Source organism: Scleropages formosus, chromosome 1 (genome assembly GCF_900964775.1).
Source record: "Scleropages formosus chromosome 1, fSclFor1.1, whole genome shotgun sequence".
NCBI lineage: Eukaryota > Metazoa > Chordata > Actinopteri > Osteoglossiformes > Osteoglossidae > Scleropages > Scleropages formosus.
Window position 1 is genome coordinate 31,105,878 of NC_041806.1, and position 26,564 is coordinate 31,132,441.

The following is a 26,564-nucleotide window of genomic DNA, read 5'->3' on the forward strand; positions in this document are numbered from 1 at the left end:
TCGTGTGATGAACATTGGTGCATATAATGGAAACAAACTAATTTACTTAAGAATCACACATCTGCAACTATGTCTCTCTTTCTCCTAATGTAATTCACAAATTGTTTTCTCTGAGATATACGTCACTTTGGAGAAAAGTGTCTGCTAAATGAATAAATGTAATGTGTGTGTTCCTTCCTGCCTGAATACCTGTGTGCCAGCCTGCCCAACTAGATAAATGCTTCCTAAATATTTACCTGTATAATCTCTTTAAGGCTTGTCTACCAATGTGCGTTCTTGCCTACCTAAATGCTTACCCATATAACTGCCTTTAGGCTTGCCTAATAAATGTGCGTTCTTGCCTAACTGAATAATTGCGTCTCTAACTCCCTAACAGCGTGTCTGCCAATGCTGGTTCTTGTCTACCTAAATGCTTGCTTGTCTAACTCAGTAAAAGCGTGTCTATCAATGTCCCTACTTGCCTACTTATCTTGCTTGTCTAACTGCCTAACCACGTCTGCCAATGTGCGCTCTTACCTGGCTATATACCTGCTTATCTGACTGCCTAAAAGCGTGTCTGTCAATGTGCCTATTTGCCTACCTAAATTCATACCCCTATAACTGCCTTTAGGCTTGCCATCCTAAATTCTTGCTTGTTTAACTGCCTAAACGCATGCCCACCAATGTGTGTTTTTTCCTCCGTAAATGCTTGCATCTCTAACTGCCTAACAGTGTGTCTGCCAGTGTGCGTTCTTGCCATCCTAAATATTTACCTGTCTAACCTCCTTTAGGCTTGCCTACCAATCTGCGTTCTTGCACTCCTCAATGCTTACTTGTCTAAGTACCTTTAGCATGTCTGTCAATGTGCCTTCTTGCCATCCTAAATGCTTGCTTGTCTATCTCCCTAAAAGCGTGTCTGCCAATGTGCATTCTTTCCTTCCAAAATACTCACTGGTATAACTGCCGTTAGGCTTGCATACCAATTGTCATGGTCCAAAAATGAGCCAACAGACAAGACTAAATTGCAGGTACTTCTTTATTGAGGGCTAGGCGAGAGAATAGTCGGGGACAGGGGAGGGTCGGCTGATTGGCGTTCGTCATCTGAAGAAGCATTCGGGAGCTGGAGTTGAGAGAACGGGAGCAAGGAGTCAAGGAACCAGGGGAGTTGTGTCCAAGGGCAAGGGAGGAAGGAGCGAGGAAGAGCACGAGAGAGAACACAGAGAGATTGCATGGAGATGGAGTTGAAGTTGCTCAAACAAGGTTTCACAGTTGAGGTTGTCCGGGCAGCCTCTTTATACCCGGTCTCCATGATTTGGTGCAGGTGTGGTGGTTAGGCACGTGGTTGGAGGTGTGACATCAATATGTGTTCCGGCCTACTTAAATGCTTGCGTCTCTAACTGCCTAAAAACATGTCTGCCAATGTGCGTCCTTGCCTTCCTAAATATTTACTTGTCTAACTGCCTTTCAGCATGTCTGCCAATGTGCGATCTTCCCTGCATTTGTGCTCCTCCGTGTGCTTGCCTGTCTTTGTGCATGGTTGCCTGTCTGCTTCAGTGCATAAATGCATACTTGAATCAAATTCAATGGGTTTTTATATGTGGTACAAGGCCATCCTAAGACATCAAAAAAAAATCCTTGTGGTTCCGGTCCTGCACGTGGCTAAAGATATGCAACATATCGTACCTTGTTTCAACCGCAAACATGGGTGAAACAGCGCGTTTTATTCCTCATCATGAGGACAATAGGCTGTAAAATCAAATGCAATTTCAGTACGACAAGACTTTTCTGCGATATTGTGCAAAAAAACCTTGTGGTTATTGTCCAGCAGGTGGCTACAGAGTTCAACTTGTTGCACCTCATTTCAAACTCAAAAATGGTTAAAAATCACATATGTTGTACATCATAATGAGGATAAGCTGCTCTTTCAAATTCAATTTCTCTAGGATAACACATTTGCGAGACATTTTGCAAAAACCCTTGTGGTTTGTATCAAGCAGGTGGCTACACATTGCAAGATATTTTGGCTGATTTGAAACCCAAAACCTGATTTAAACCTTATATGTGTTATGCCTACTACCCCTCTTGGGGCATAGGCTGTCAACAAGGGCTCTCCAGACATCTCTCTGAGATGTCTTGAGTACTTGTTTGCGTTTCTGTAGCAGTGGAGGTTTTTCCAGGATGGGGTTGCTAGTCCCATGCCCAACCCTCCTCCTTTATCTGGGCTTGGGACCAGCAGGGGACCCCGAAGGAACCCCTCAGCGGGGGATACAAGGATACAAATCTTGTAGTCAAATTCACACACACACACATACACATACACACACACAGTTTGAAGCCACTTGATCCAAGCAGGGTTGTGGTGAGCCAGAGCCTAACCTGGCAACACAGGGCGCAAGGCCAGGGGGACACACCCAGGACAGGATGCCAATCACAAGGCATCACAGGCAGGACTTGAACCCCAGACCTACCAGAGAGCAGGAGCTGGCCAAACCTGCTGTGCCACCACACCCCGTTAAGTTAAATTCAATTGGTTTTTAAATATAGAAAAAGGCCTGCATAAGACATCGAGCAAAAAACCCTTGTCATTATCGTCCAGCAGGTGTCTACAGAGTTCAGCTCGTTGGAAACTCAACAAAAAGATGCTGTACCTCATAATGAGGATTAGTCAAGCAACATCAACAACCACTTGTCCCGAGTAGGGTCGTGGTGAGCCGGAGCCTGTCACAGAAGCACAGGATGGGGGAGCTTGAGGGGGAGGGGGTGCACCCTGGATAGGGCGCCAGTCCATCACAGGGCACCCCAAGTGAGGACTCAAACCCCAGACTCACCACACAACTGCCACCAGCCAAACCTGTTGCACCAACACACTCCCCTGTATGCAGATAAGCTTATTTTTCAAATTCAGTTTCTCTAGGATAAGACATTTGTGCGATATTTCAGAAAAACCTTTTTAGTTTATATCCAGGAGATGGTAACACATTGCAAGATATTTCACCCTACTTCAAACTCAAAACCTCATTTGAACCTAATATTATGCACATAAAAATAAAGAATATAAGCTATGGAGTCAAATTCAATGGGTTTTCATATTGTAACAACCCCATGTTGCTGTTTTAGGAGGGAGTGTGTGTTTAATGTAAATAGTTGGATTATGGGAAAATTGTAAATAATATGTGTAACCACTGGGGGCACTTTGGGGGGAAATGGTGGGTTGACTGTGTCCCCCAGTGTGGAGGGGAGAGCCTGGGGGCCCTAAACAGGCTGGTAAGGTTGGCTGTAAGCGCAGGTACTGGAAGAAATGGGGTCCTCAGACTGAGAGCATTATTTCCCTGGTGCTGTTGTTCTAATAAATTGTTCATCATGAACGCTGCCTCCCCATCCCTCTTTGCCGTATCCAAACCCACGACACTGCGCGCCACAATATGTAGTACAAGGCCATCCTAAGACATCAAGAAAAACCCTTGTGGTTCTGGTCCTGCATGTCTTTAAAGATATGCAACATATTGTACCTTATTTCAAACACAAACGTGGGTTGAAACAGCACATTTTATTCATCTTCATGAAGACAATAGACTGCAATATTAGATGCAGTTTCAATACGACAAGACTTTTCTGCAATATTGTGCAAAAAAATCTTGTGGCTATTGTCTTGGGGGGTGATGGCACAGTGGGTTTGGCCAGGGCCTGCTCCATGGTGGGTCTGGGGTTCAAGTCCTGCTTGGGGTGCCTTGTGGCAGACTGGTGTTCCATCCAGGATGTATCCCCTTGGCCCTGCACTCTGTGCTGCCAGGTTAGGCTCTGGCTCACTGTGACCCTGCCTGGGATAAACAGTTGCAGACATTGTGTGTGTGTGTATGTGTGTGTGAGAGTTATCATCCAGCAGGTGGCTACAGAGTTCAATTTCTTGCATCTTATTTCAAACTCAAAAATGGTTAAAAGTCACATATGTTGCACCTCATAACCTGGGGGGGGGGGGCACAGTAGTGCAGTGGTCTTGGCTGGGGCTCCCTGTGTGGCGGCTCTGAAGCTTGGGCTGCCTTGTGGCAGACTGGTGTCCCGTCTGGGCACGTCCCCTTGTGCCCTGCATTAGGCGTGTACCTCATAATGAGGATAAGATGCTAAATGGTGGCTAAAGAGTTGAACTTCTTGCATTCCTGCCAGCATGAGTACCTGCGTGCCTGCTTCTCCAATTGGATACACACATTTGTGCAAGCCAGCATAATTGCTTGATGGTGTAACAACCAGCATGCCTGTGTTCCTGTGTGCCAGCCTTGCTGTGTGCTTGCTTTTCTGCCTGCATGAGTACCTGCGTGCCTAACTGCCCAACTAGATAAACACTGTAAAGTAACTGGCTGGCTTTTAATTTTTTTACCGGACCAATTTAGAGTAAACACTCAAGCGTACTACAGCTAAAAGTGTGATTTGAACCTGTGGGTCCGAAGGTAGAAGCTCTAAACACTATGCTACTGGCTGTCCCAATCATGCAAGTGTTTTGATTAACCTGCTGGAAACACTTGCATTCAGAAACACACACACACACACACACACACACACACACACACACACACACACACACACACACACACACACATTTTCAGAACCACTTGTCCCATACAGGGTCACGGGGAACCGGAGCCTAACCCAGTAACTCAGGGTGTAAGGCTGGAGGGGGAGGGGACACACCCAGGACGGGACGCCAGTCCGTCGCAAGGCACCCCAAGCAGGACTTGAACCTCAAACCCACCGGAGAGGAGGATCCGGTCCAACCCACTGCGCCACCGCATCCCCCATTCAGAAACACTTTTAAGTCAATTTACTACTAATAATAACACTGTAGCTGATTGTTAACTTGATGTCCCAGTTCACATAAGTACATCTCGTCCATAATGGCAGGCGGTCATTAGCATCAGTCAACATGCTGGTATGACAGCCAGCCGGCCTCCTCAGGTCTTATTATAGGGACACAATGCTCAACAGGAAAGAAATTGTTAGTAAATGATGAGTTGTAGAGATTACAGATGTTAAAACAGAAGGGGAAAAGCATAGCCAACTGGAATTACACTACTTACTGATATGCCAGAGTGAAAATGTAAGTCTTTAACCAGAATTTAAAGGCTGAGACAGACGGGGCATTCCTGACAGTAACTGGTAGAATTTTCCAGACTTTAGGTGCTCTATAGCTAAAGGCACACCCACCTACTGAGATCTTACTGATCACAGTTTCTTTAAGGTAACCTGCATCCAATGAACAAAGACACTGTCTTGGAATATAAGAATAAATAGTCTCACAAAGGCAAGCCGGATCAATGTCATTATAGGTCAGAAGTAGGATATTATAATCGACTGAAAGTGTAACCGGGAGCCAATGCAGTGATTTCAGTACTGGTGTTGTACTTCCTAGTTCTAGTAGCAATTCTTGCAGCAGCATTTTGTACCAACTGTAGCCTGGATACAGCCTGGTGCGGCCAGTCCTATATTAAAGCATTGCAATAGTCCAGCCTAATTGAAGTCCAGCGCTCTGTGTCACATTGTGAGAAGAGCACTCTATTAAAATAAAATGAATTGAATTGAACTGAATTGAAAGAAAAGCATGAACCAGTTTCTCAGCATCTTACCTACATAGGAATTGCTTTAATTCAGTTATATTTCTCAACTAAAGGAAGCACGACCTAGTCAGTGTAGCCACATGAGACAGTTTTCAGACAGTTTTCTGTCTAACAAAACACCCACGTCCTTAACACAATCTGTACGCTGGAAGCTAATACCATTGGTGGTAAAGACTGGTGTGATTGTGTCAAAAGTTTTGGCTACACCACCCACCACTAGTACCTCTTTTTACTGGCATTCAGTGATTAAAAAAACTATTACTCATCCTGGGTTATTGCAATCAAGATTTGATTTCTTTAGTAGGGTCCTACTAACGGCGACTTTAAAAATGTCCGGAACACAGCCATTAAGTGATGAGCTATTAATGATATTCACAATAGGTTTCGTGAGAAGGAAACTGTGGCTTTAAGTAATCAGGTGGGGATTGGGTCTAAAGGATGGGTAGCACATTTCATTGATCAAATTAGCATGATAATTTCCTCTATAGTAGTTAAATCGAAGCTACTGAAACGGTGCGGATAGCTTTACATTTATTAATTTAGCTGACGCTTTTCTCCAAAGCGACGTACATCTCATAGAAAATACAATTTGTGCATTACATTAGGATAAAGAGATATAGTTGCAGACGTGATTCTTAAGTTAGTTTATTCCCACTATAAGATATTAAAGTGATAGGAACAGGTACTACACTTTGATCTTAGCCAAAAGGCTGAGAAGCAAAAGTGTAGCATCCAGTATTATCATTGCCAGAACCAAGCCAGGACTCAAGTGAGCCGTACAATGGATGCCCAGATATTCTCTAATTTATTGTTAAAAAAATGACATAAATTCATCATTAGTAATAGAAGCAGAATTACTGTCATGCCCACAACCACACCCTAGATGCATGCATGGCCCTAATCAGCAAAGGTATAAGGGGCACCACTCCAGCACTCCCTAGTTGCGGAATCTCATTGAAGCAACCGCCCCCTGCACTCTCAAACTATCCACTTAGCCTACCCAACCTGCTCCTTGTGTCTCCCTTCCTTGTTCCCCTGCCTGACTCCTCGTATCTGAATCCTATCTTCCACAGTTATGACCTTTGTTTCGTCCCTTCGACCATGTCTCTGGATCCTTCTTGGAACAATATTCGCCCTTCGAGTTTGGCCCCTTTCCTGCCCCTGACCACGAGACTTGCTTCGCCCCTTCGTAATTTCAATATAAGATCCACATTTGGGTCTTATCTCCTGCGCCCCGACTCGTCTGTGTCACAGAAGGTTCTGCCTGCTAACATGGAGCCAGCGAAGATTGAGATGCTTTGGATCGCCATCTCAGCCCAGGAAGTTCTGCTCAGTTCCCACAGCTGTCCACAGCTCCCTGGAGAAATGACAGTGTTTTCTTCTACAATTCAAGTTGATTTTCAACAGCTTACCCCATGTGTATCACACGGGTGAAAACTTGATGACTTACCTGGTGTCTTTGCTGACCAGACCCGCACTGCACAGGGCAACAGCGATCTGAAGAAAGTGCACCACCACCCCTTATAACCAATTCAAAAGCAACTTGAGGCTGTGTTTGACCATCTGATCACCAGGAAGACAGCCAGCGACTGGGCATCGGGTCAGTGGTGACATGCTCTAGACTTCCGCACACTGGTGGTAGAAAGCCAGTGGAAGCCAGTGGCCCTCCTGATGAGCTTCCAAAATAACCTGAATTCTCAAATCCAAGCCGAACTTGCCTACAGAGGAGAGGACGGGATGTTTGACCAGTTCATGGAGAATGCCATCAGGATCAGCATTGTGGCGTGGGAGCGTACGTGACGCCCATGCCAGGCCCTGTCCATGTCCGGACCCTTTTTCGAACCCCCAGAGCCTATGGAGATTGGCCGAGGGCGATTGGCCTCAGAAGAACAGCAATGATGACTCAGGGAGGGGCTCCGCCTGTACTGTGGCAGTCCTGAAGATTTTTGTGCAGCTTCCCCCAAAAGACTGTCCCTTGGACTCCCTTGACCGGAGTGAAAGGTAAGTGATCTCTTCTGGCCCACCTTGCAACTCATGGTTCCCATTACCTTGTCGTGGGGAGTAAACCGGGTTTCAGTACAGCTGTTTATGGATTCAGGAGCCACTAGTAGTTTCATGGATGTCACCTTTGCCCAGAGAATTCCCACCTATGAGTGTGACAAAACCACTATAGCTTATTGCACTCAACGGGCAAACGCTATGAACAGGAATGCACCGAGCAGCTCAGGCTCCAGATGGGGGCCTGCCACAAGGAAGACATCTCTCTCTTCCTCATCAAGTCCTCTGAGAAACCCGTCATTCTGGGGTATATCTTGCTGGTCAGACATGACCTGGTTCTTTTCCTGGAGCACTGGGAAACTTGTGTCTTGGGGGTCACAATGTGTTGCCTCCTGTCTGTCACTGCTGTGTAGAGCAACCTTCATAGAAAGCCCAGAAACAGCGCAGCTCCCTGAAGCACTTGGGGTTTATCAGGATCTCATGAAGGTTTTCGGCAAGACCAGGGTGTCTGCCCTGCCCCCACTCTGGCCTTGGTATTGTGCAACAGATCTCTTGTTGGGAATCTCTCTCCCCAGAGGCAGAGTACATCCCTTGTTGCTGTCCAAACAGAAGGCTATGGAGGAGTATGTAGCTGAGGGTCTGGCCTCCGGCATTATTAGGCCATTCACCTCTCCAGCTTCGGTGGGCTTCTTCTTATTGGGAAAAAAGATGGGGGATTGCCTCTGTGTATCAATTACAGTGGTCTTAATATCATGGTAAAATATCCACATCCCTTGCCCCTCATTACTATGACTCCGGAACAGGTTTATGGAGCCAAGATTTTCATGAAATTGGACCGTTGAAGCTTGTACAACCAGATTAGGGAAGTGGACAAGTGGAAGACAGTGTTTAGCACAGCCTTGGGTCACTATGAGTATTTGGTGATGCCATTCAGGTTAACAAATACACCCTTAGTGTTCCAGGCCTTTGTAAATCATGTGTTGGGGAATCTGGTAAATAAATGTGTGCTGGTATATCTGGATGATATATTGATTTTCTTTGGCACAATGGAGGAGCACGTGCAGCATGTGTGTCAGGTGCTGCAGAGGTTGCTAAACAATAACCTCTTTGCAAAAGAAGAAAAGTGCCTCTTTCACCAGGAACATCTTGTCTTCTAGGGGTTCATCCTAAGTCCAGACAGGGTTGCAATAGAAGTCAAAGCAGTTCTAGACTGGCTCAGGCCAACCTCAGTGAAGGCACTGCAATGGTTTATGGGGTTTGCCAGTTTTTATCACAGTTTCACTGGGGGTTTCAGCTCCATAGCAATATCCCTCACCTCCCTGTGTTTGGGGAAAGGAAGCCTGAGACAGGGAATCCCACCAAAATGCCACCCCTGTGCCTATTTTTCTCATAAGCTATGGCCCACCTGCCATAATTATAATATCGGGAACAGGGAATTGCTGGCCATTAAGATGGCCTTGGAAGAATGCAGGCATTAGCTGGATGGGGCCACTCAGCTGTTCTTTGTCCTCACGGATCACCAGAATCTAGAGTGCTTATGGATGACCTGTCGACTAAACCCCAGGCAAGCACAGTAGGCACAGTTCCTCACTAGATGTAAGTTCACTGTGTCGTATTGACTGGGGTCTAAGAACCTAAAAGCCAACATCTAGTCCACGACTAGGACCCAGTAATAACCCTACCAGAACCCACCTTACCCACTTCTTCTTTCATTGCTCCCATGCAGTAGCAATTTCCGCAGGACCTCAAGACAGCACAGGAGGAGGACCCGGGGCCGCGGACACCCCAGCATGGAAGGACAATGTCCCAGTGAGGGTACAACATTCTTTGCTGCATTGGGTACATGATTACCTGGCTGCCAGTCATCCGGGCAGCCATAAGACCCTCTCCATGCTTCAAAGGAAGTTCTGGTGGCCCTCCATCTGAAACATTAAAGGTGGAAAAGCAAGAATAGGATGGTTATCTGCGCAAGCTGTACTCTGGTGAAGACCATGATGGTGGATGTGAGGGTATGGATGACGGATGGAAGCAGCAGTGGAGAATTGAAGTAGTAGACCAAAAGGTTTATTTTCCTTTACTAAAAAGTATTCTTCAAAACACATTAACCCTCAACCAAGTACAAAACAAACATTAAGTTATAAAAAAAAAAAAAAAAAAAAAAAAAAAAAAAACATGAGGCCTATGAGCCATGGGCTTAACCCCTTATATCAACATTAATGCATAACTCTCCTATTCACTGCATGAGAGTGTCTACATAAGTTTGCATCACTCTCCCTCACTAGTGCCCTAATACAAACCTATATAGCAATAGCTCCGCCCTCTGATTATACCATAACAGCCTCAATTTATTTCAAAATACATTTCCCCAAAAAATTACATCTAAAATAAATACTAAAACATACAAACAATACTAAACATTTTTTACTATGAAAATCCCTACATACATCTTATAAAAACATTTCACACTACACAGTAAAACACCCCTGCCTAGTTGGTTGTGCCCAAGGACTCCCCCCTAGATATACCCCAAATAGCTCACTCCATCGGGTTTACAACACAAGGCACCAAACACAACAGAACACCAGACAGCTACATGGTAAGGAAAAGTCTACAGAAATGTTCTTCTAAAAACAATAAATACATTCACTCTCCACAACAGTACATATACCTGCCATATCTTTATAAAAGAAATATTAATTAATGACAACCAGACAGATACCGGTAGGCCTTTCCCGGCACCCAATCTAGTTCAAACAAACAGTGTTAAATGGAATACAAAACCAGAACAAACAATATAACAATACAAGATAAAACGCATGTGACAGGCAACAGCAACAAGGTTCAGCGTTACATTGATGGTACTTTGCCGGCATCTTGCTGATTCCTTGGAACCAACTTGCCTGTCACAGCTCAGTCTGTGACAGTGGACTTGAGTTGCCGTTGGATATCTCCCCTGTAGGGGACATAGAGTGGGAAATGGTAGTGTACCCTCCGGGGTGGGTGCAAGATATTGTGCAGCGGGCAAGGGCCTCCTCATCATCTGGCCCAAATGGAGGACCATACCAGGTGCTCAAATGTGGTATAACTATTAGTGCGAGCTGCACTGATTCCAGCTTCTCAGAAACAGCCACCACCCTGGGACTTTTGCACACTGCAGTGTCAAGAGTTTCAGAAAATGGTGTGATAAACAAAAAACAGCCACTGAACAGTGCTTCTGTGGGTGAAAATGCTGTGTTATTGATAGAGATCAGCGGAGAATGGCCAGACTAATGTGACCAAGCTGGGTTCATGTCCTGTGTATAGAACAAGAAAATAAGGTTCCAGTGGGTATGAACTCACCAAAGAATGATGAAGAGCAGAAGAACATTGCAGGCATCAAATTATAAATTTCTTTATATTTTCAGAATACAGTCAAGTTGGTCAGTCAAAGCTTTAAAAGTCACTTCTGTACTTTTGTCAGTTAAATAAAAGTTCAAGAGAATTTACCATTTGCAGATTTTTTATTTTATTGCATTTTAGAAAACATCCCAACTTTTCCGCAAATGGGGTTTGTATATTTAAATTCTATTACCTTTAATAAGATGTTATTGTACAGTAAATTGTTCAAAACAGTGGCTCTGCCTTTTAATACTTACTCACTCATGATTGTCAACCACTTTTCCATGTCAGGGTTGCACCATTTATTGCTTATTGACACACTTATTCCAAATAACTGTATGTTATAATCAAAAACCTTTCTCTGGACACCACAGCTTTTTTTAAAGGGAAAACCTCCCATCCTCTAGTTAAAAATCCAAAACTGTATACCCTGCTGTTTGAATGCTCAAACTCAGAGATTCTTTTTAAAGCAGAATTTGAGTGCATTTATTTTCAAAGTTTCTTCTGTTCGGTTCTGAATTATTGGGATCTCCGTCTCTGTCTCTGTCCCACTCTGTGAAGTGCTTTTGTCTCGGACACCCTTGTGTAGAAACGAGTTTGACACAGCAAAGAAGCACTTTGGTGGTTAGGGGTACAAGGAAGCAGCCTTTTAGACTCCACATGAGCAGAACATTAGGCTAAGTCCCTTTCCAACAGTAATTTTTAAAAATAAGGGTTGTGCTTTCTGTTAAAGTAGTGGTGGAACGTTAAATGCCAAGATAATATTCTGGTCTGGCCTTTTCATGCAATCAAAACTATAATGATCTCAGCTTGGTTCTGATTGGTAAATTCTGCCAGGAAAATTTATGTGGTTAAAAGATTTTTTTTCTGCTAAAACATGACTAAATCAGTCTATAAAGAATCTTCAAAGCCTGCAAAAGTCAGTTCATGAAATACACAGAAGTTCACGGAGTACAGAGGACTGTCCACTCAGCTCTCCCTGGTCACTGTAACCACCACAACACTATCAGAAAAATACAATACAATAATCAAAATGAGTTTTAAGGTAATTTAAGAGTGATTTATAAAATCCACAAAAGCAATATGGAAGAGATTGGGTGATTATTTTTATATTTGCTTTACTTCCACATAGAGAAATAATCCAGTTACTATCCAAGTACTTCTAACTTGTATGGAAAGAATACTAATCTTCTTTAGGCAGCCAAATCAAACACTTTTTCAACTCTTTAGTGTAAATTCATCTCTAGACTTGCTTGTTTTTATTAACCGTATGATGGAAGGTTTGTTTTTTTTTCTGTTCCAATTATCTGGTGAAAATCTTCTATTTTTACAAAGAAATGAGTTTTCCATTTAAGCCATTTTTTTTCTTGCTCTCACTACAGTGCTGGGGAGAACTATCACTGGTTTGAATATGAGCAACTGCTCTCCATACCCTCTTGACTTGGCAGGATTTTCTTGTCTTGAGCATATCACATTGTAAGTACCTTATTAACCAAAAAACTGTTCCGCAAAAAAACTGAACAAAGTGAGCTTTTCCACAGTGACACAAGAACAGGATACCATTTATTAAATGAGTAGTTTATTTTAGCAAATGACAGCAGAGAAGAATGGAATTTCAAACTGGCAGTCCTATTCAGTAAGCAATGTGGTTTCATTTATTTTTCAGATCAAACTTTTCCGTTTGCCTTTGACTGAAGCTGGCCTGGCATTGGGGTGATTGCTGGAAAAGCAGTTCCACTGCACTCAGCCACAGTAGTGCTTTACTGGGCTCATCATATAAATTTCTTTATGAAAAAGGCTGCCAAATAACGCTGGGCGGTGGCTTTGACCAGCCCTGTTGGAACGTCTAGCTCGGTCACATGGTTCTTGCCAAGAAATCCATAGGCATTTTAAGTTTTAACTTTTAGGTTTATGTTTGTCTGTGGTGCTTTGAAAAAGAAACACCAAGTTAAAATTGTGATAAAGCCATCAAACTTTGCCCCTTCCTGTCTTCCCTTGCTAATCCCAGACCTACTTCAATGAACTGATTTACTGTTTTCTACAAGTAATTTATTTCTGAAGAGACAGCAAGTCCACTGTGTCAGCTGGTGGTATATTAGTTGGAGCTGCTGCCTTTTGACCCAAAAGTCATGGGCTTGAATCTCATCTCCTGCTGTGTTACCCTTGAGTAAGGAACTCCAGTAAAATTATCCCTCTTTATAAATGGGTAAATAATTGTAAGTTGCTTTGGATAAGGGTGTCAGCTAAATGAGTAAATATAAATAATTTGTTGGAATGAGGTGACCACCAGTTGTGACGGTCTTTCCTACACATAAGCGTAAAAGGCATTTGTTGAAGCTAGTAGCATAGTGGTTAGAACTTCTGCCTTCATACCCAATGGTTGCAGGTGTGAGTCTCCCCTCCAGCTATAATACCCTTGGGTTAGGTACTGACTTTAAAATTCATCCACTAAAATCTACCTAGCTGTATAAATGGGTAAATTGCTCTGGAGAAAAGTATCAGCTAAATGGAGTAATGTATGGCAATGAACTCTGTGGAAAAGGGGGTGCGGTGGCGCAGTGGGTTGGACCACAGTCCTGCTGTCCGGTGGGTCTGGGGTTCAAGTCCCGCTTGGGGTGCCTTGCGACGGACTGGCGTCCCGTCCTGGGTGTGTCCCCTCCCCCTCCAGCCTTACGCGCTGTGTTGCCGGGTAGGCTCCGGTTCCCCGTGACCCCGTATGGGACAAGCGGTTCTGAAAATGTGTGTGTGTGTGTGTGAACTCTGTGGCTGTATTTAAGTCTGTAACCATGACACCTGTCAACATTAGTGAGGCAAAGGCAGGAAGGCTTGTGTCAATGTAGCATAGCAATGAGCAGCCAAGCACTGGTGGTGGTGGACTTCAATACTGTTATTTAGTAAATTCTGAGACTGAGTCAACTGATTTTCACCAGAAACGAAGCTGTGATCTTACCCCCGTAAGACCGTCTTCACATGCTATCAAGTCTAATGATATAAACCTTCAAAAATATCTTGAGACTCTGGATTTCAATTATGTTATTAAGTGCGCATCACGTGGATATAAATTTGATCAAGTTTCATGACTGAGTGAAAATAGATACCTTTACCTATTTACGGTAATTTAACAATAAGTTAAAGAGAACGTTTTAATTTCTATACAGGAACTTTGCCATGGTGCAATCTTCTGAGTAAAAGCACTTTTGCAGTTATTCTGTTACATTAATCTGAATCAAGCACTGACTGCTGCCAGCTGCACTTCACTCAAGTGATCTCTCTGTTGGTAATACATTTTTTGGTCACGTTAACATTCTCCTGGACTGCAGGAGAACTGGTCACAGAGCAAGGGCTGAGAAGACATTAACATGGTCCTCTGTAGCTGAGCTTGCTGCCTCTTGCAAGCAGGATCATTACACCATTAGCTTTGTAGCATATAGGAAATACAAAGTAGTCAAACATACTACATCAGTCTGAATAGATTTTTTTGCAATTAATTTCCATATCTAATTTTTCTTACAGTGTTCTGGGTGAAGAAAACATTTAATTCTAGGTATAACCAATGGCATGAATGCTGTTTTTAACGGTAAGCATTTTGATGCTCATGTTGGAATAAAGAAGGATGGCATGGTGGGGCAGTGGGTAGTTCTGCCCCCTCACTGTGCCTAAACTGGGCACTGGTTCAAATACAGCCCACTTTGTGTTTCTCCCTGTTTCTGTGTAAGACATGCAGTTCAGGTGAAATGGTGACACTAAATTGCCTGTAGTGTGTGTCTACCCTACTATGGACTGGTATCCTACCAAGGGTGTAACCATCTCAGCCTTTTGCTTGATGATTCTAGGATAGGCTACAGACTGCTGTGACCCTGAGTAGGATAAGCAGCTAATGTGAGCTGAATAAGCAGACACAAGACAGACACAAGCAGGGTTACGGCAAACCGGAGCCTAACCCGGCAACACAGGGCGCAAGGCTGGAGGGGGAGGGACACACCCAGGACAGGACGCCAGTCCATCGTAAGGCACCCCAAGCAGAACTTGAACCCCAGACCCTCCAGAGAGCAGGTCCTGTCCAAACCTGCTGCATCACGATGCCCCCCACTGCAGACACAGGAGTAAGAGTGAAAGGAAAAATTCAAATATACTTTATTAAGGACATGAAATAAGAATTCAGTCATGACTATAAAATTTAGGAGCCTGGGTCAGAGCCACCACAATTTGGAAACACTTCAGGCCATTTTTGTACATTCATCTAACATAATGGAACTCCTAGAGCATGATTTTTTGCTTAAGGTTTGCACTTGCTTGAGAAGGATTTCTTCTGTCTTGATGGCAACCTGGAGAAAAAATACATTGTGGCACCATCATGTCTTTTTTCTTATAAATAGTTTGAAGGAAGGAAGATAAAGTAAAGAAACTGTATTTTACTTTTATTAATGAAACAACTGAAAGGTGTATTACTTAATCTTCCCTTAAATGTGTCCTTACAAACTATGTGAAGATTTTCCTACTAGAGGCACAAGAATTTGTGGTAACTCATGGTAACTCTGAGTACTTTTCAGGGACTTAACAGTGAGCATTTGCAGTTCTGAGTTATCAGCTTAAGGTAAATCCTGTTGATAAAAACTTTTTCCCAGGAAAGGCCCAATTATTTGGATGGGAAAGTATATACACATATAGAGAAAAGTTTTTTAAGAATTGCCCAATAACATGAATACTTTGAAATATATTAATTAGGCATGGCATTTGAGACATGACTGCTGAGATGTAGAAAAGTGTTTCATTCTTTCTGCAGGGGTAGAAATTACAGATCCCTGCTTACCTTTGTCACGCTCTACTTGAATGTGTGGCTTTCGGTTCCTCCACGGCCAAACCCTGTGGGAAGGAAATGACTTCAGAGAATGACAAGATGACCACATGTTCCAAGGTGTCCCAGGACGTGTCTGACACCCATCAAGGAGCTCAGAGACACCAAAGCAGTGGAAAACCCTTGGCCTCCAAACCTGTGTCCTGAGCAACTTCCTTTGCCCAAGTGGGTCATATTTACATGTTGGCAGCTCAATGTCCTGGTTACATGATACTGTAGCTGTCACCCTGATTCCTAGACACCTTATGTCCAAGGCTCTTTCAAGCAGATATATTAGTGTGCTTTGAATACTACAGTTGACCTGTACTGTGTGGCAGAACTACACTTCTCTACTGAATTCCTTTGTGAGACTTTCTTAAATAAATCACTTTTCCACCTGAACTGACAGAACTGGAACTTTGTCACATGAGTTTCTCAAAATGGCTCAAAGACCTCAATTTTCAGTGAGCGGCACATCAGACAAAGACCCACATGGAATACTGACAATGACTAGGTGTAAAAACATGTTAAACAAAGCAGAGTGCAGTCTTATGTCATTGTCAGATATGGTTCCAGTGAATGGAGGATGTCTCTGTGGCTCTGTGTCAAGACTCCTGTCCACTCTTAGAGACGATAATGGCATTTATTTTGGGTCTGTGACAAGGCTACTGGCAAAAGCACCATAGAACATCTCTCTACCTCACCCAAATCCAGTTAGTTCCAGGCACACAAGGGTACACATATTCAAGGTCTTGTTGGGGCCATTATTTCAGATTGCAGTCCACCAAGTGATCATTACTAACCTTTTGGTCCGAAGAGTGCAGAATAGCAGGGATTGTTGCAGTAGGGTTTTCCATCATGCTGGAACAAGTGGGATATAAAAGTTATAAAGGGATCTATTACTGTGGATTAAAACAGACCATTGTTATATCTGGCTGAAATGATGATAATAGCAATAGAAGTATTTGATTTTTAATAAACTGCTGTTCCATTGTTCACACTTGTTTTCTTGGGTTCAGGATGGGTCAGTGACCATGGAGAAATACAAACTATCATTCCAAGCTAATGTTTAGGTATGATGAAGAAATGCTGTAGGCAAGTAGCACGTCGATCACCAACCATTTTGGTTCGTGTGATGGGTGAGACCAAGCATGTTGCTAATGTGGGTGCAATTCACACCCTAGGACTGCTCACCTCTGCATGGGAACCTGCAGACAGGGTCTTGTTGCACTTCTCACACTTGAGACAGGGTCTGTGCCAGTCCTTCCCCAGGGATGTCACTCTCTCCGCTGATTAAGGGAAAGAGAAGGAAGAGAAAGCATGGATCGAACATGCAAGTCCTCTACAGGAGGAAGACTGAAATGTTCAGTATCATATGGCCCTGACCTCGTCCAACAGCTGTCCGCGCTTTACCGCGCAATCCATGGTGTTTTAGTGCTTTACCGCGCAATCCATGGTGTTCACTTAACGCAGAAATTCTATTGTTTCCACAAAAAAAGTTATGAGATGCAATGAAAAAACATTTCTTTAGGCCGAAAAGTATTTTAGAAGTTGAAAGACATCTACTACCAGTATTTTAGCACTGCAGTGTTTTCTATACTTCTATACTTTATTGTTTCCAATTAGAATCCCGTTTCCTCCAGGACCTGCACCTCAAGCCAGCTTTCCCAGCCTGCTTAACACCCCAAGGCTCTCTCTCTACACATTGGCAAACACAGTCACCCCATCATTTCCCCCAGTGGTTTAACACGTTATTTACAATTTACCCATAATCCAACTACCTACAATAAACAAATCTTCCTGCCTAAACACCAGTAACGCGAGTCGTTAAACTAAGTTACAAGCCCAATCTCCTCTTTCTTACCAAAATCTGGCTCGGTGAGTCCAACACTGACTGTTCCGCAATAGAAGCCGCTCCAGGCGAATATAATTATTTCCATAAATCTCATTCTGTTCATCGTGGAGGTGGAGTCATTACTTATTAACCTTTGATCTATACCTGCCGGTGCCACCTGACAACAGTACCAAACTCGTGTAACATATTGATGAAAGTACTACAGCTAAAATTATTGATTACATTAGAAGATCTGATTTTGGAACCAGTGCAGGTGAACATCAAATGGCTTTTGAGTACAATTCAGTGGTGAAATTCACCTTAGGTTCTGTGGCTCTTCCAAAAACTAAACTTATTCAAACTGCAAGAAACTCGCGGTGGTTCGACAAATTAGCTGGAGCAATAAAGTTAGAGCGGAAATGGAATTCAACTAAACTGAACTTGGACCCCCAGAGGTGATTTCTAAATCAACTTTCAGTTGGGAGTTTTTATTCCTTTCCTCTGTGGCCAGTAGGCATACTTATAGCTTTATAAAAGCATTGATAATGTGTTATGCGCGTTCTGACGTTTCTCCGTGCCTGTGTTTAAGTGCTCTGTGTCACTGCGTGAGAGGAGCGCTGTATAAAAACAAATTGGACTGACAGAAAAATAAGTTAAGAACTTGTGGAGATTAATGAAAAATTCATTCTTTCCCTCTCCAGCCACCCTAATGGAAGGCCTTTCAGTTCCCCCAGTTTATTGTAAATAAAATTTCTATTTGAAAGAAATTATAGCAAATATGTTATAAGAATGGGGGTGCTGTGGCGCAGTGGGTTGAACTGAGTCCTGCTCTTCTGTGGGTCTGCGGTTCGAGTCCCGCTTGGGGTACCTTGCGACGGACTGGCGTCCCGTCCTAGGTGTGTCCCCCGGCCCTTCGCCCTGTGTTGCTGGGTAGGCTCTGGTTCCCCGTGACCCCGTATGGGACAAGCGGTTCTGAAAATGTGTGTGTGTGTGTGTGTGTTATAAGAATTTGAGCTCTCATGGGTGTTGTGTAGAAGTTGTAAGCAGGTGTGCATCTCCCCAGTGGCATGCTACAAACTGATATAATGTGAAATTTGAGTTGGTCAGTCAAGTATACTTTCAGTTTTGTTTATATTCACAAAGTAGAGATCATCAGCAGCCTCCAGATCACAAGGATCCACCTTCCACACAGGAAAGATTACAAATAAACTTAAACTACAAGAAAAGCAGAACCGATCATTACAGCTCTCATTTATGCTGATGTCTTGTCTTCATCTCCTCCACTGAGAGGCAGGAGAAGGTGCGCTAAGCTCTTCTGTAGTCCTTCTGAACATGTGTGCTCCTTAGTGAACTGATGGCAAGTTCGGAATGAAATGTCCCCAGTATGGTGCAATTTCATGTCATGAGTGCAAGATCACCTCAACGTTTTATTTTCAGAGCTTTCATAAAGGAAGCAGATATGTGGAATGTAGAACGGGCGATGTGCAGGAGGTCCTATTTCAATATTGTTTATAACTTTTTAGAGTGTGTACAAAACAGTAGAAACTGATGCAAAAATTGAGGACGTGGATGGATAAATGGAAAGCAGAGACAGACTCCCCTGCCTGGCACGCTCTTAATGCAGCTGTCAGCTTTGTGTGGAATCACCTCTTTCTGTTGGCCCCTGAGCTGAGAGAGGGGGCCAGGTGGCACAACCATGAGCTGCTGGTGGAAATTAGATTTCTGAAGCACTGCAATATACGAAAAGCACTGGCCTCCACAATGTCCCACTCCACACAGAGACACATACACACCTGTCCCCATGAATCTCAGTAGTAAACTCAACGAAATTATCCAGTGGAGACAAACCTTTTGTGATCACATTTCCCACCAGTAATCTACCCACTTCTCATCTAAGAAAAACATGTATACCAAAGAAAAGTAAATACATTTATTTATTTAGCTCATAATTTTCTCCAAAGCAACTTATTATGTTAAAGTTAGTTATTACAGTTACAGGTGTGCAATTATTTACCCATTTATACAGCTGAGTAATTTTTACAGGAGCAATTTAGGGTACCGTGCTCAAGGGTACTGCAACTGGAGGTACACATTACATATAGATGGAAATAGACACAATATTTTTCAAAATGTTTTCAATAATATATAATGACTTCTTTCTCCATAGTTCCATACATTGTCTGTTATAAAAATTACTCGGTTGCATTGTGCTGTTTTTTTAAATGAAATGTAAAGTGAGCTTTTCATTGTAGTTTCACTGCTACAGATGATTAAATTAAATCATAAATCACATTCATGGAACACAGCGTCCCTTCTAATCCGCATGAATTCTCTGTTAATTTTTGCCTAACAATGCTTTTACAACTATTAAAAAGCTCCTATACATAATAAAACCTGAAATCATTCTTCTTTATTTTTATCATAAGCATGCACGTTCCTATTGCACACAGTTTTAACATATTTTATGTTTATGCTGTAACTGTATGAATTCAATTTATGTTTATAGAGCACTCTTCTCATGCAGTGACACAGAGCGCTTGAAGACAGGCATAGAGCAAAAACCATTAGCAGAGATTAGCAAAAGTTAGTTTTTATGGCCGGAAAACGGTCTTTATTATACTCATGGATAGGAAGCTTTTGGTTATCAGCATCAGGTTAAGATTTTAATATTAAGAGATAAGATAAGAGCGGTAAGAAACAGAGTATCTTACCGAAGTAGACCTCCTTGTCACATTTGGGACACTTGGGCATGTCTGCAGAGTGTGTTTTCACCAGAACTGAGAATCTCCTCACAGCAACCACACTGACACCCTGGCTGTGTCTCTGCTAAGGCGTCACACAGATCCACTGAGGCCAGCAGGCTGCTACCAGTGTATTTATACCCTGTGTGTGGACCCAGGACGGGAGGAACAAAAAGGAGGGATGGGAACTCTGAGTGTGTGTGTGTGTGTGTGTGTAGGTGGGTGGGTGCGTGCATGTGATCCATTTAATACATGAGCTCATATCAATCGGCCGCTATTAAGAACATCCTGCTAACAAAAGAGAAGTCGACACACTTGTTAGAAAAGGGGACGTTTCAAATCTTGGACAGAAATCATTTTGCTTCTTGGTGTGAACACATGAATAGCTGTTCATAACACCCCCTACAAACCTCCAGTGATGTATTCATAATTATAGTGCATTGAACTGCTGTCCAGGCCCACAGTATGGTAAGTGACCTTGAGTTACTTCTGCTACGCAGGGCAGGCAGCCTCATGCGCTCTTCTGTGTCGCCAGAAAGGCGGGATCCACAAACAGTCCCCACCTCTGTCCTCAGAAAGAAGATTGCTGTGAAGAGGATATTTAAGTTACCTGTTCCCCTTATTTAGTGAAAAGGCTGAATTCAATTTAATTCAATTCAATTCGAATTATTTTTATAGAGCGCTCTCCTCACACTGTGACACAGAGCACTGAACAAAGGCATAAGGGCAAAGAAACAAAGAAAACAGTTAATTACAGACTGGCGTAATACATTACTAATGCCTTTATCAAAATTATAAGTATACCTACTGGTCACAGAGGAAAGGAACAAAAAACCTCCCAACTGAAAGTCAAAGGAGGAAAAAACCTCTGGGGGTCCGAGGGGCAGTGGCTGCCCACCCCTCCTGGACATTCTAGATTAAATAAGAATTCTAAGTCAGTTTACAAGTAATAATAGAATTTTTGGATGTATATTGACTTGATTTTCTAGTTCACCATGATACGTCTTGTCCATCATAACGGTTGGTCATCATCTTCAGTCAGCAAGGGGTGCTTGGGTAATGGCCGGCCGGCGTCCTCAGGCTTTATTGTAGGGAAGCAATGCTCGACAAGAAGAAATTGTTAGTAATTTACAACTTAAAGAATGAACTTATTAACAAGTCACACAGCACAGCTGTGGCAACCCTGAGTGGAGCTTGTCCCCAACAATTTCTCCTCTGAAGGCCTTACATTTATTTGTTTAGCAGACACTTTTCTCCAACACAACTTCCAATGAACTCTATGCAGTGTCATCAGCCCAAACACCTTATTCACCAAGGTGATTTACACTGCTAAATACACTACTTACACTGGGTCACTCATCCATACATCAGTGCAACACACTCTCTCTGTCACTCACACACTATGGGTGAACCTGAACACTATGTCCTTGGACTGTGGGAGGAAACCAGAGCACCTGGAGGAAACCCACACAGACACGGGAGAACATGCAAACTCCACACAGACTGAGCAGGGATCGAACCCACATCCTCTCGCCCCACCCAGGTGCTGTGACACAGTAATGCTACTCGCTTTTCTACAGGGCCTTGTTTGTGGAGCTGCTCTGTAATATGTTCACCTTATTCAACTTCATTTTAACAGGGGATGTTAGGTCGGCTGTGCCTGATTTGAAACAGCCAGAAGCGGAGCAAAGGAAACAACAGGCAATAAGAACCTGAAAAAGATCTGGAAAGAGGAGACTGTAACACTTTACATTTGTTTTACTACATCAGGACAGTTTTACATCCTTGATTTTTTGCTGAGCTGTCACTTACCTCACCGACCCGCAGAGCGACATTATGATAAGGGGCTGTGGTAGGGTGAGGTCATCGCCCAGATGGAAGGGCGAGACAGATCACATGGACAGAGGACTGTGAACGCCTGTTTTCCTGGGGGAAAATATTATTCAGAAAATCTCAGGACCTCCTCAAAGTGGCGTGAGAAAATACAAGAGGGAAAAAATTTCTGGGCGGGTCTGGGCTATAAGCTGTACACATGCTTTAACTTTATATGCCTATTTTTGTTCCCTTCTGGTGATCAGATTTCATAGTGCTGCTCAACTTGTCACAAAAAGCAGGCTACAAAAACAGAGGTCATTGGTCTCTTTACTGACACATTATTTCAATGTCTGTAAAAAATTAAACATCCTTCGTCTCTCTCTCTCTCACACACACACACACACACACACACACACACACACACACACACACACACACACACACACACACACACACACATATGAGAAGGGCATGAAACACTCCTAATGGAACAATATGAAAATCGATTATTGGGCACCAGTTGCAATTCAGTGTCACACTGATAGGTTAGCCCTGTCCTGCAGCAAGAGCAGGTGTCTCACCTGTCTTACTACATCAGTCACCTTGGACCTTGGACTGAGAACCACAGTCTGAAATCATTACTTTTCAACCTTGGTCCCTGTGCTCACACGGTTTCTGTTCAAAACCTTACTATTAGTTTATTTCAACGTGTGTTTCAAATACCCAGTGCAAATGGCACATCTATGGATTGTCACCTGATATGCTTCATGTACTAATGAAAACATTTTTTTATTTATTTTTATTCATTTAGCTGACACTTTTCTCAAAATTGACTTGTAATGTTAAGCCACTTACAACAATTTAGCCATTTATACAGTTGAGTGACCTTATCAGTTTAGGGTATGTACCATACTCAAGGGTATTACAACTGGAGGTAGGATTCAAACCTATGGTTTTTGGGTATAGAGGCAGCAGCTCTAACCACTACTCTACCAGTTTTATTTGAAGGATGTATGTCTATCTAATTTATGTTTATTTAACGTATTACATGTGTACGCTCTTGCTAAATTGCTGTAATCTATCTATCTATCTATCTATCCATCTATCTATCTATCTATCTATCTATCTCTCTATCTATCCTGTTCAGTTTTTAATGTTTTTCTCAATGTTATACACAGGACTGTTAGAGAGATTAAGTATCTACATATACTCAGCTTTGTGAAATGTAGAGATTTTTAAATATATCCATTACATTTTCTAAGAGATTTTTTCTCTTTGGTTCAAACTGGACTAAATGAAGAACTCTATAGCAAAAGCAAGCTCCCTTACATTGAAACACTGCAGTCTGCCACCTTTTTCAAGCTATATCAAAGATGATGTTCTGTTTAGGGCTGTTGCATTGCAGTCGAATGGTCCCTGATTTGAACTTTGCTCCTGCTGCATTACTTTTGAGCACGGCACACTGTCCAGTAAGAACACCCTGCTGTACAAAAACATACAATCATGTGAAAAAGTACGTACACCCCATGGAAAATTTGCTTTTTTCAACAAATTTGGACATGCAGACATTTTATCTTCAATTAATCACTGCCTATATATAAAGGTGATATACTTGAACAAACGACACATCGAACTCGCATTATGTAGTCCTTTTTATAATTTAAATGAAAAAAACAAAGATTTGTTACATGGAAAAAGTAAGTACACCCCTACATTTATCAGAACTTCAAATGTACAAAATTAAAATCGGGTATTCCAGATGAGGTTGCCAGAAATTAGAACATTGTTAGGGAGTATCCCAGAGGAACCTGTGTTATTTAAACCTCAGACATGTAGGGTGTGATTTGCTCTTCATTACTAAATTGTGTGGTGTCGTCATGCCTTAATCAAAGGATTGTGCTAAGGCCTTCAGCATGACGATTATGGATGCCCCTGAGGCTGAGGATGGATTTAAAAAGATCTCTAAATTATCTGAAATCAATAATACATCTGTATGGAAAATCATCTACAAGTGGAAAAGATTTGAAACACTTGCCAATTTGTCCAGGACAGGCTGGCCCAACAAATTCAGCCGAAGAGAAGACTGTAAGATGTTTAATGAAGTCTCCAGGAACCCTCAGATTTCATCACAGGATTTCCAGGTAACTCTTGCAACTGTTGGTATCAGCGTGCATGCATCTACCATTGACTGCGTGTGAGGTGTGCCAGGAAGAATGTTTACTGTCCATAAAACAAACATCAAGGCAAGTCTGAAGTTTGCCAATGAACACCTAGGCAAAGACCAGGACTTCTGGAATAATGCGCTCTGGACAGAAGCGCCAAAGATGGTTGTTTGGCAACAGTACCAGAAGACATCTTTCGTGCAAACCAAAGACCGCATTTGAAGAGAAGAACCTCATACCAGCTATAAAGCACCGTGGTGGGAATGTTACGGTTTGGAGTTGCTTTGCTGCCTCAGGGCCTAGTTGACTTGCGATCACAAATTCAGCTATGAATTCTGCATCATATCGGAGAGTGCTTGAAGAAAATGTGAAGCCATCTGTCGAAAACATGAAGCTGAACTAGAAGTGAACCTTTCAGCAGGATAATGATCCTAAGCATACCAGTAAATCTGCCAAGGAATACCTCAAAATGAAATGGAAGATTATGGAATGAACTTCAGTGGATTTGAATTCCGCTGAAATATTGTGGGGGGATTTGAAATGGGATGTACATGCAAGAAAACTCACATCTCACAGTTAAAGGAATTCTAAATGGAGGAGTGATCAAAAATTTCATCAGTGTCAACGACAGTTATACAAAACAGGTACAAGAAGTTTTCTGCTAAAGGGGGCAATATCATCTTTTCAGACTTGGGGTGTGCTTACTTTTTCCATATAGGAAAATTACATCAGTTAAAATATTTTGTTGGGTAAATGAAAAATCCAATTCTGTCTCTCTTTTTTTCAAGTATATCACCTTTTAGCTATAAAAACTCTTCAAATGAAGATCAAATGTCTATGTCCAAATTTTTTGAAAAAGGCAATGTTTTCCATGGGGTATACTTTTTCATATGACTGTATATCACTGAGGGAGTGCAGTGGCTTGGTGGGCTTGGTTGGGTTCCACTCTCTGGTGGGTCTGGGGTTCAAATCCTGCTTGGGGTGCCCTGCAGTGGACCAGTGTGTTGTCCTGGGTGTCTCCCCTCCCCCTCCAGCCTTGCACCCTGTCTCGCCAGGTTGGGCTCTGGCTCATCACGACTCTGCTTGGGCCAGGTGGTTTGTGTGTGTGTATATATATCACTGTCAGCTACTGTATGAACCAAGCATTGTTAGCTGCCTTAGATAAAGGTGTCATCTAAGTAAAGAATCTCATGCTTATGACAATTTTAAAGGTATGTTAAAATATGGTCCCAACACAATCAAGACTCTTTCAGATGAAGGTGATCAAAAGCTCAGTACACAGAGATGTTCATCTCAAAGTTTCGCATTTGTTTTGAAACCACTGCTGAATTTGAAAAAAGGACTGCAGCGACAGATGGATTTCCTGCCGTTCTGTAGTTGAGGGAGTGAGGAAACACCTGTGGAAATAAAACAATACTTAGTGGAAAAATATAAGGTCTGAGAATGTAATGGAATTTACAGTACTACTTCAAAGTATGTGGACCCTTGTGTCCCTTAGTTTTACCGTGAAACGGTTAATTAATGAGAAGCTGTGTAATGACCAATTCCATATCTTGCTTTAGAGGGAATCATGTGTGCGCTAGAAACATGGAAGCTGAGCAGGTGCAGAAATAAGTGAACCCCAAGTTGCATTGGTTAAACCAAGTAGATAAATAGAATCAGGTGTGTAAATCATAATCATTTGTTCATTTTAAAAGTTGATCTTAAGATTTAGATTTTATACGTTTATTTTAATATTTTATACAAGAATAATGACCATCCCTATAGAGTTTATATGTTTTCAAACAGCATTTTAAAAGTACACTACTCTTACACATAACAAACAACATTATTGCATGAGGTGGAAACATTTGCCTGAACATAGCCACGAAAGTCAAATTTGACAGGAGAAAATACTGATGTTTTGGTGACAGTGGATATCTGCTGAAAAAATGTGGTGAATTGCGAGGAGAGGGAGAGAATGATTCACGAATGAGTAAAGACAAATAAATGATGCTGCTGGAATGCCAAGGTAAAACGCATCCCACACAGAAGGATGAAGTACTCTGGGCAAGATCCGCAGAGTGCAGGAACAAAACCATCAAAGGACTAGGATTGACTCCTTAATCCGATGCATCTTTCACAGCTGCAAAATTACTTCTTAAACAGTTTTAAATTCTGTCCTAAGTTACTCTGAAACATATTGGCTTAACAATTCATTACTTCAGTATGTGGGTT

At 42.5% G+C, this 26,564-nt stretch overlaps 1 protein-coding gene and 1 pseudogene across 2 annotated transcripts; both read right to left on the minus strand.

Annotated features, from left to right (window-relative positions):
- Positions 1-6,194: 6,194 nt before the first annotated feature.
- LOC114912397 (uncharacterized) lies at positions 6,195-6,307 on the minus strand (annotated as a pseudogene).
- Positions 6,308-15,031: 8,724 nt separating this feature from the next.
- LOC108924061 (cysteine-rich protein 1) lies at positions 15,032-20,461 on the minus strand. Of its 2 annotated transcripts, none has more exons than XM_018735183.2 (5): positions 20,341-20,461; positions 16,990-17,084; positions 16,599-16,656; positions 15,772-15,824; positions 15,032-15,050 (listed from the first exon to the last, which is right to left on the minus strand). In XM_018735183.2, the coding sequence occupies exons 1-4, from the start codon at positions 20,378-20,380 to the stop codon at positions 15,784-15,786; spliced, it is 234 nt and encodes a 77-aa protein (XP_018590699.1). In that variant the 5' UTR covers positions 20,381-20,461; the 3' UTR covers positions 15,032-15,050; positions 15,772-15,783. The 2 variants fall into 2 exon arrangements, with proteins under 2 accessions (XP_018590699.1, XP_018590698.1); XM_018735182.2 differs by lacking the exon at positions 15,032-15,050 and adding an exon at positions 15,074-15,286.
- Positions 20,462-26,564: the final 6,103 nt, after the last annotated feature.

What these genes read in the sequence shown, in the direction of transcription:
- LOC108924061 (XM_018735183.2), bottom strand. Translation starts at nt 20,380, where the DNA reads ATGCCCAAGTGTCCCAAATGTGACAAGGAGGTCTACTTCG. An exon ending in CTGCAGGTTCCCATGCAGAG is followed by an intron (nt 16,657 to 16,989) that starts GTGAGCAGTCCT and finishes CACTTGTTCCAG; the next exon opens with CATGATGGAAAACCCTACTG. An exon ending in TGCACTCTTCGGACCAAAAG is followed by an intron (nt 15,825 to 16,598) that starts GTTAGTAATGAT and finishes TCCTTCCCACAG; the next exon opens with GGTTTGGCCGTGGAGGAACC.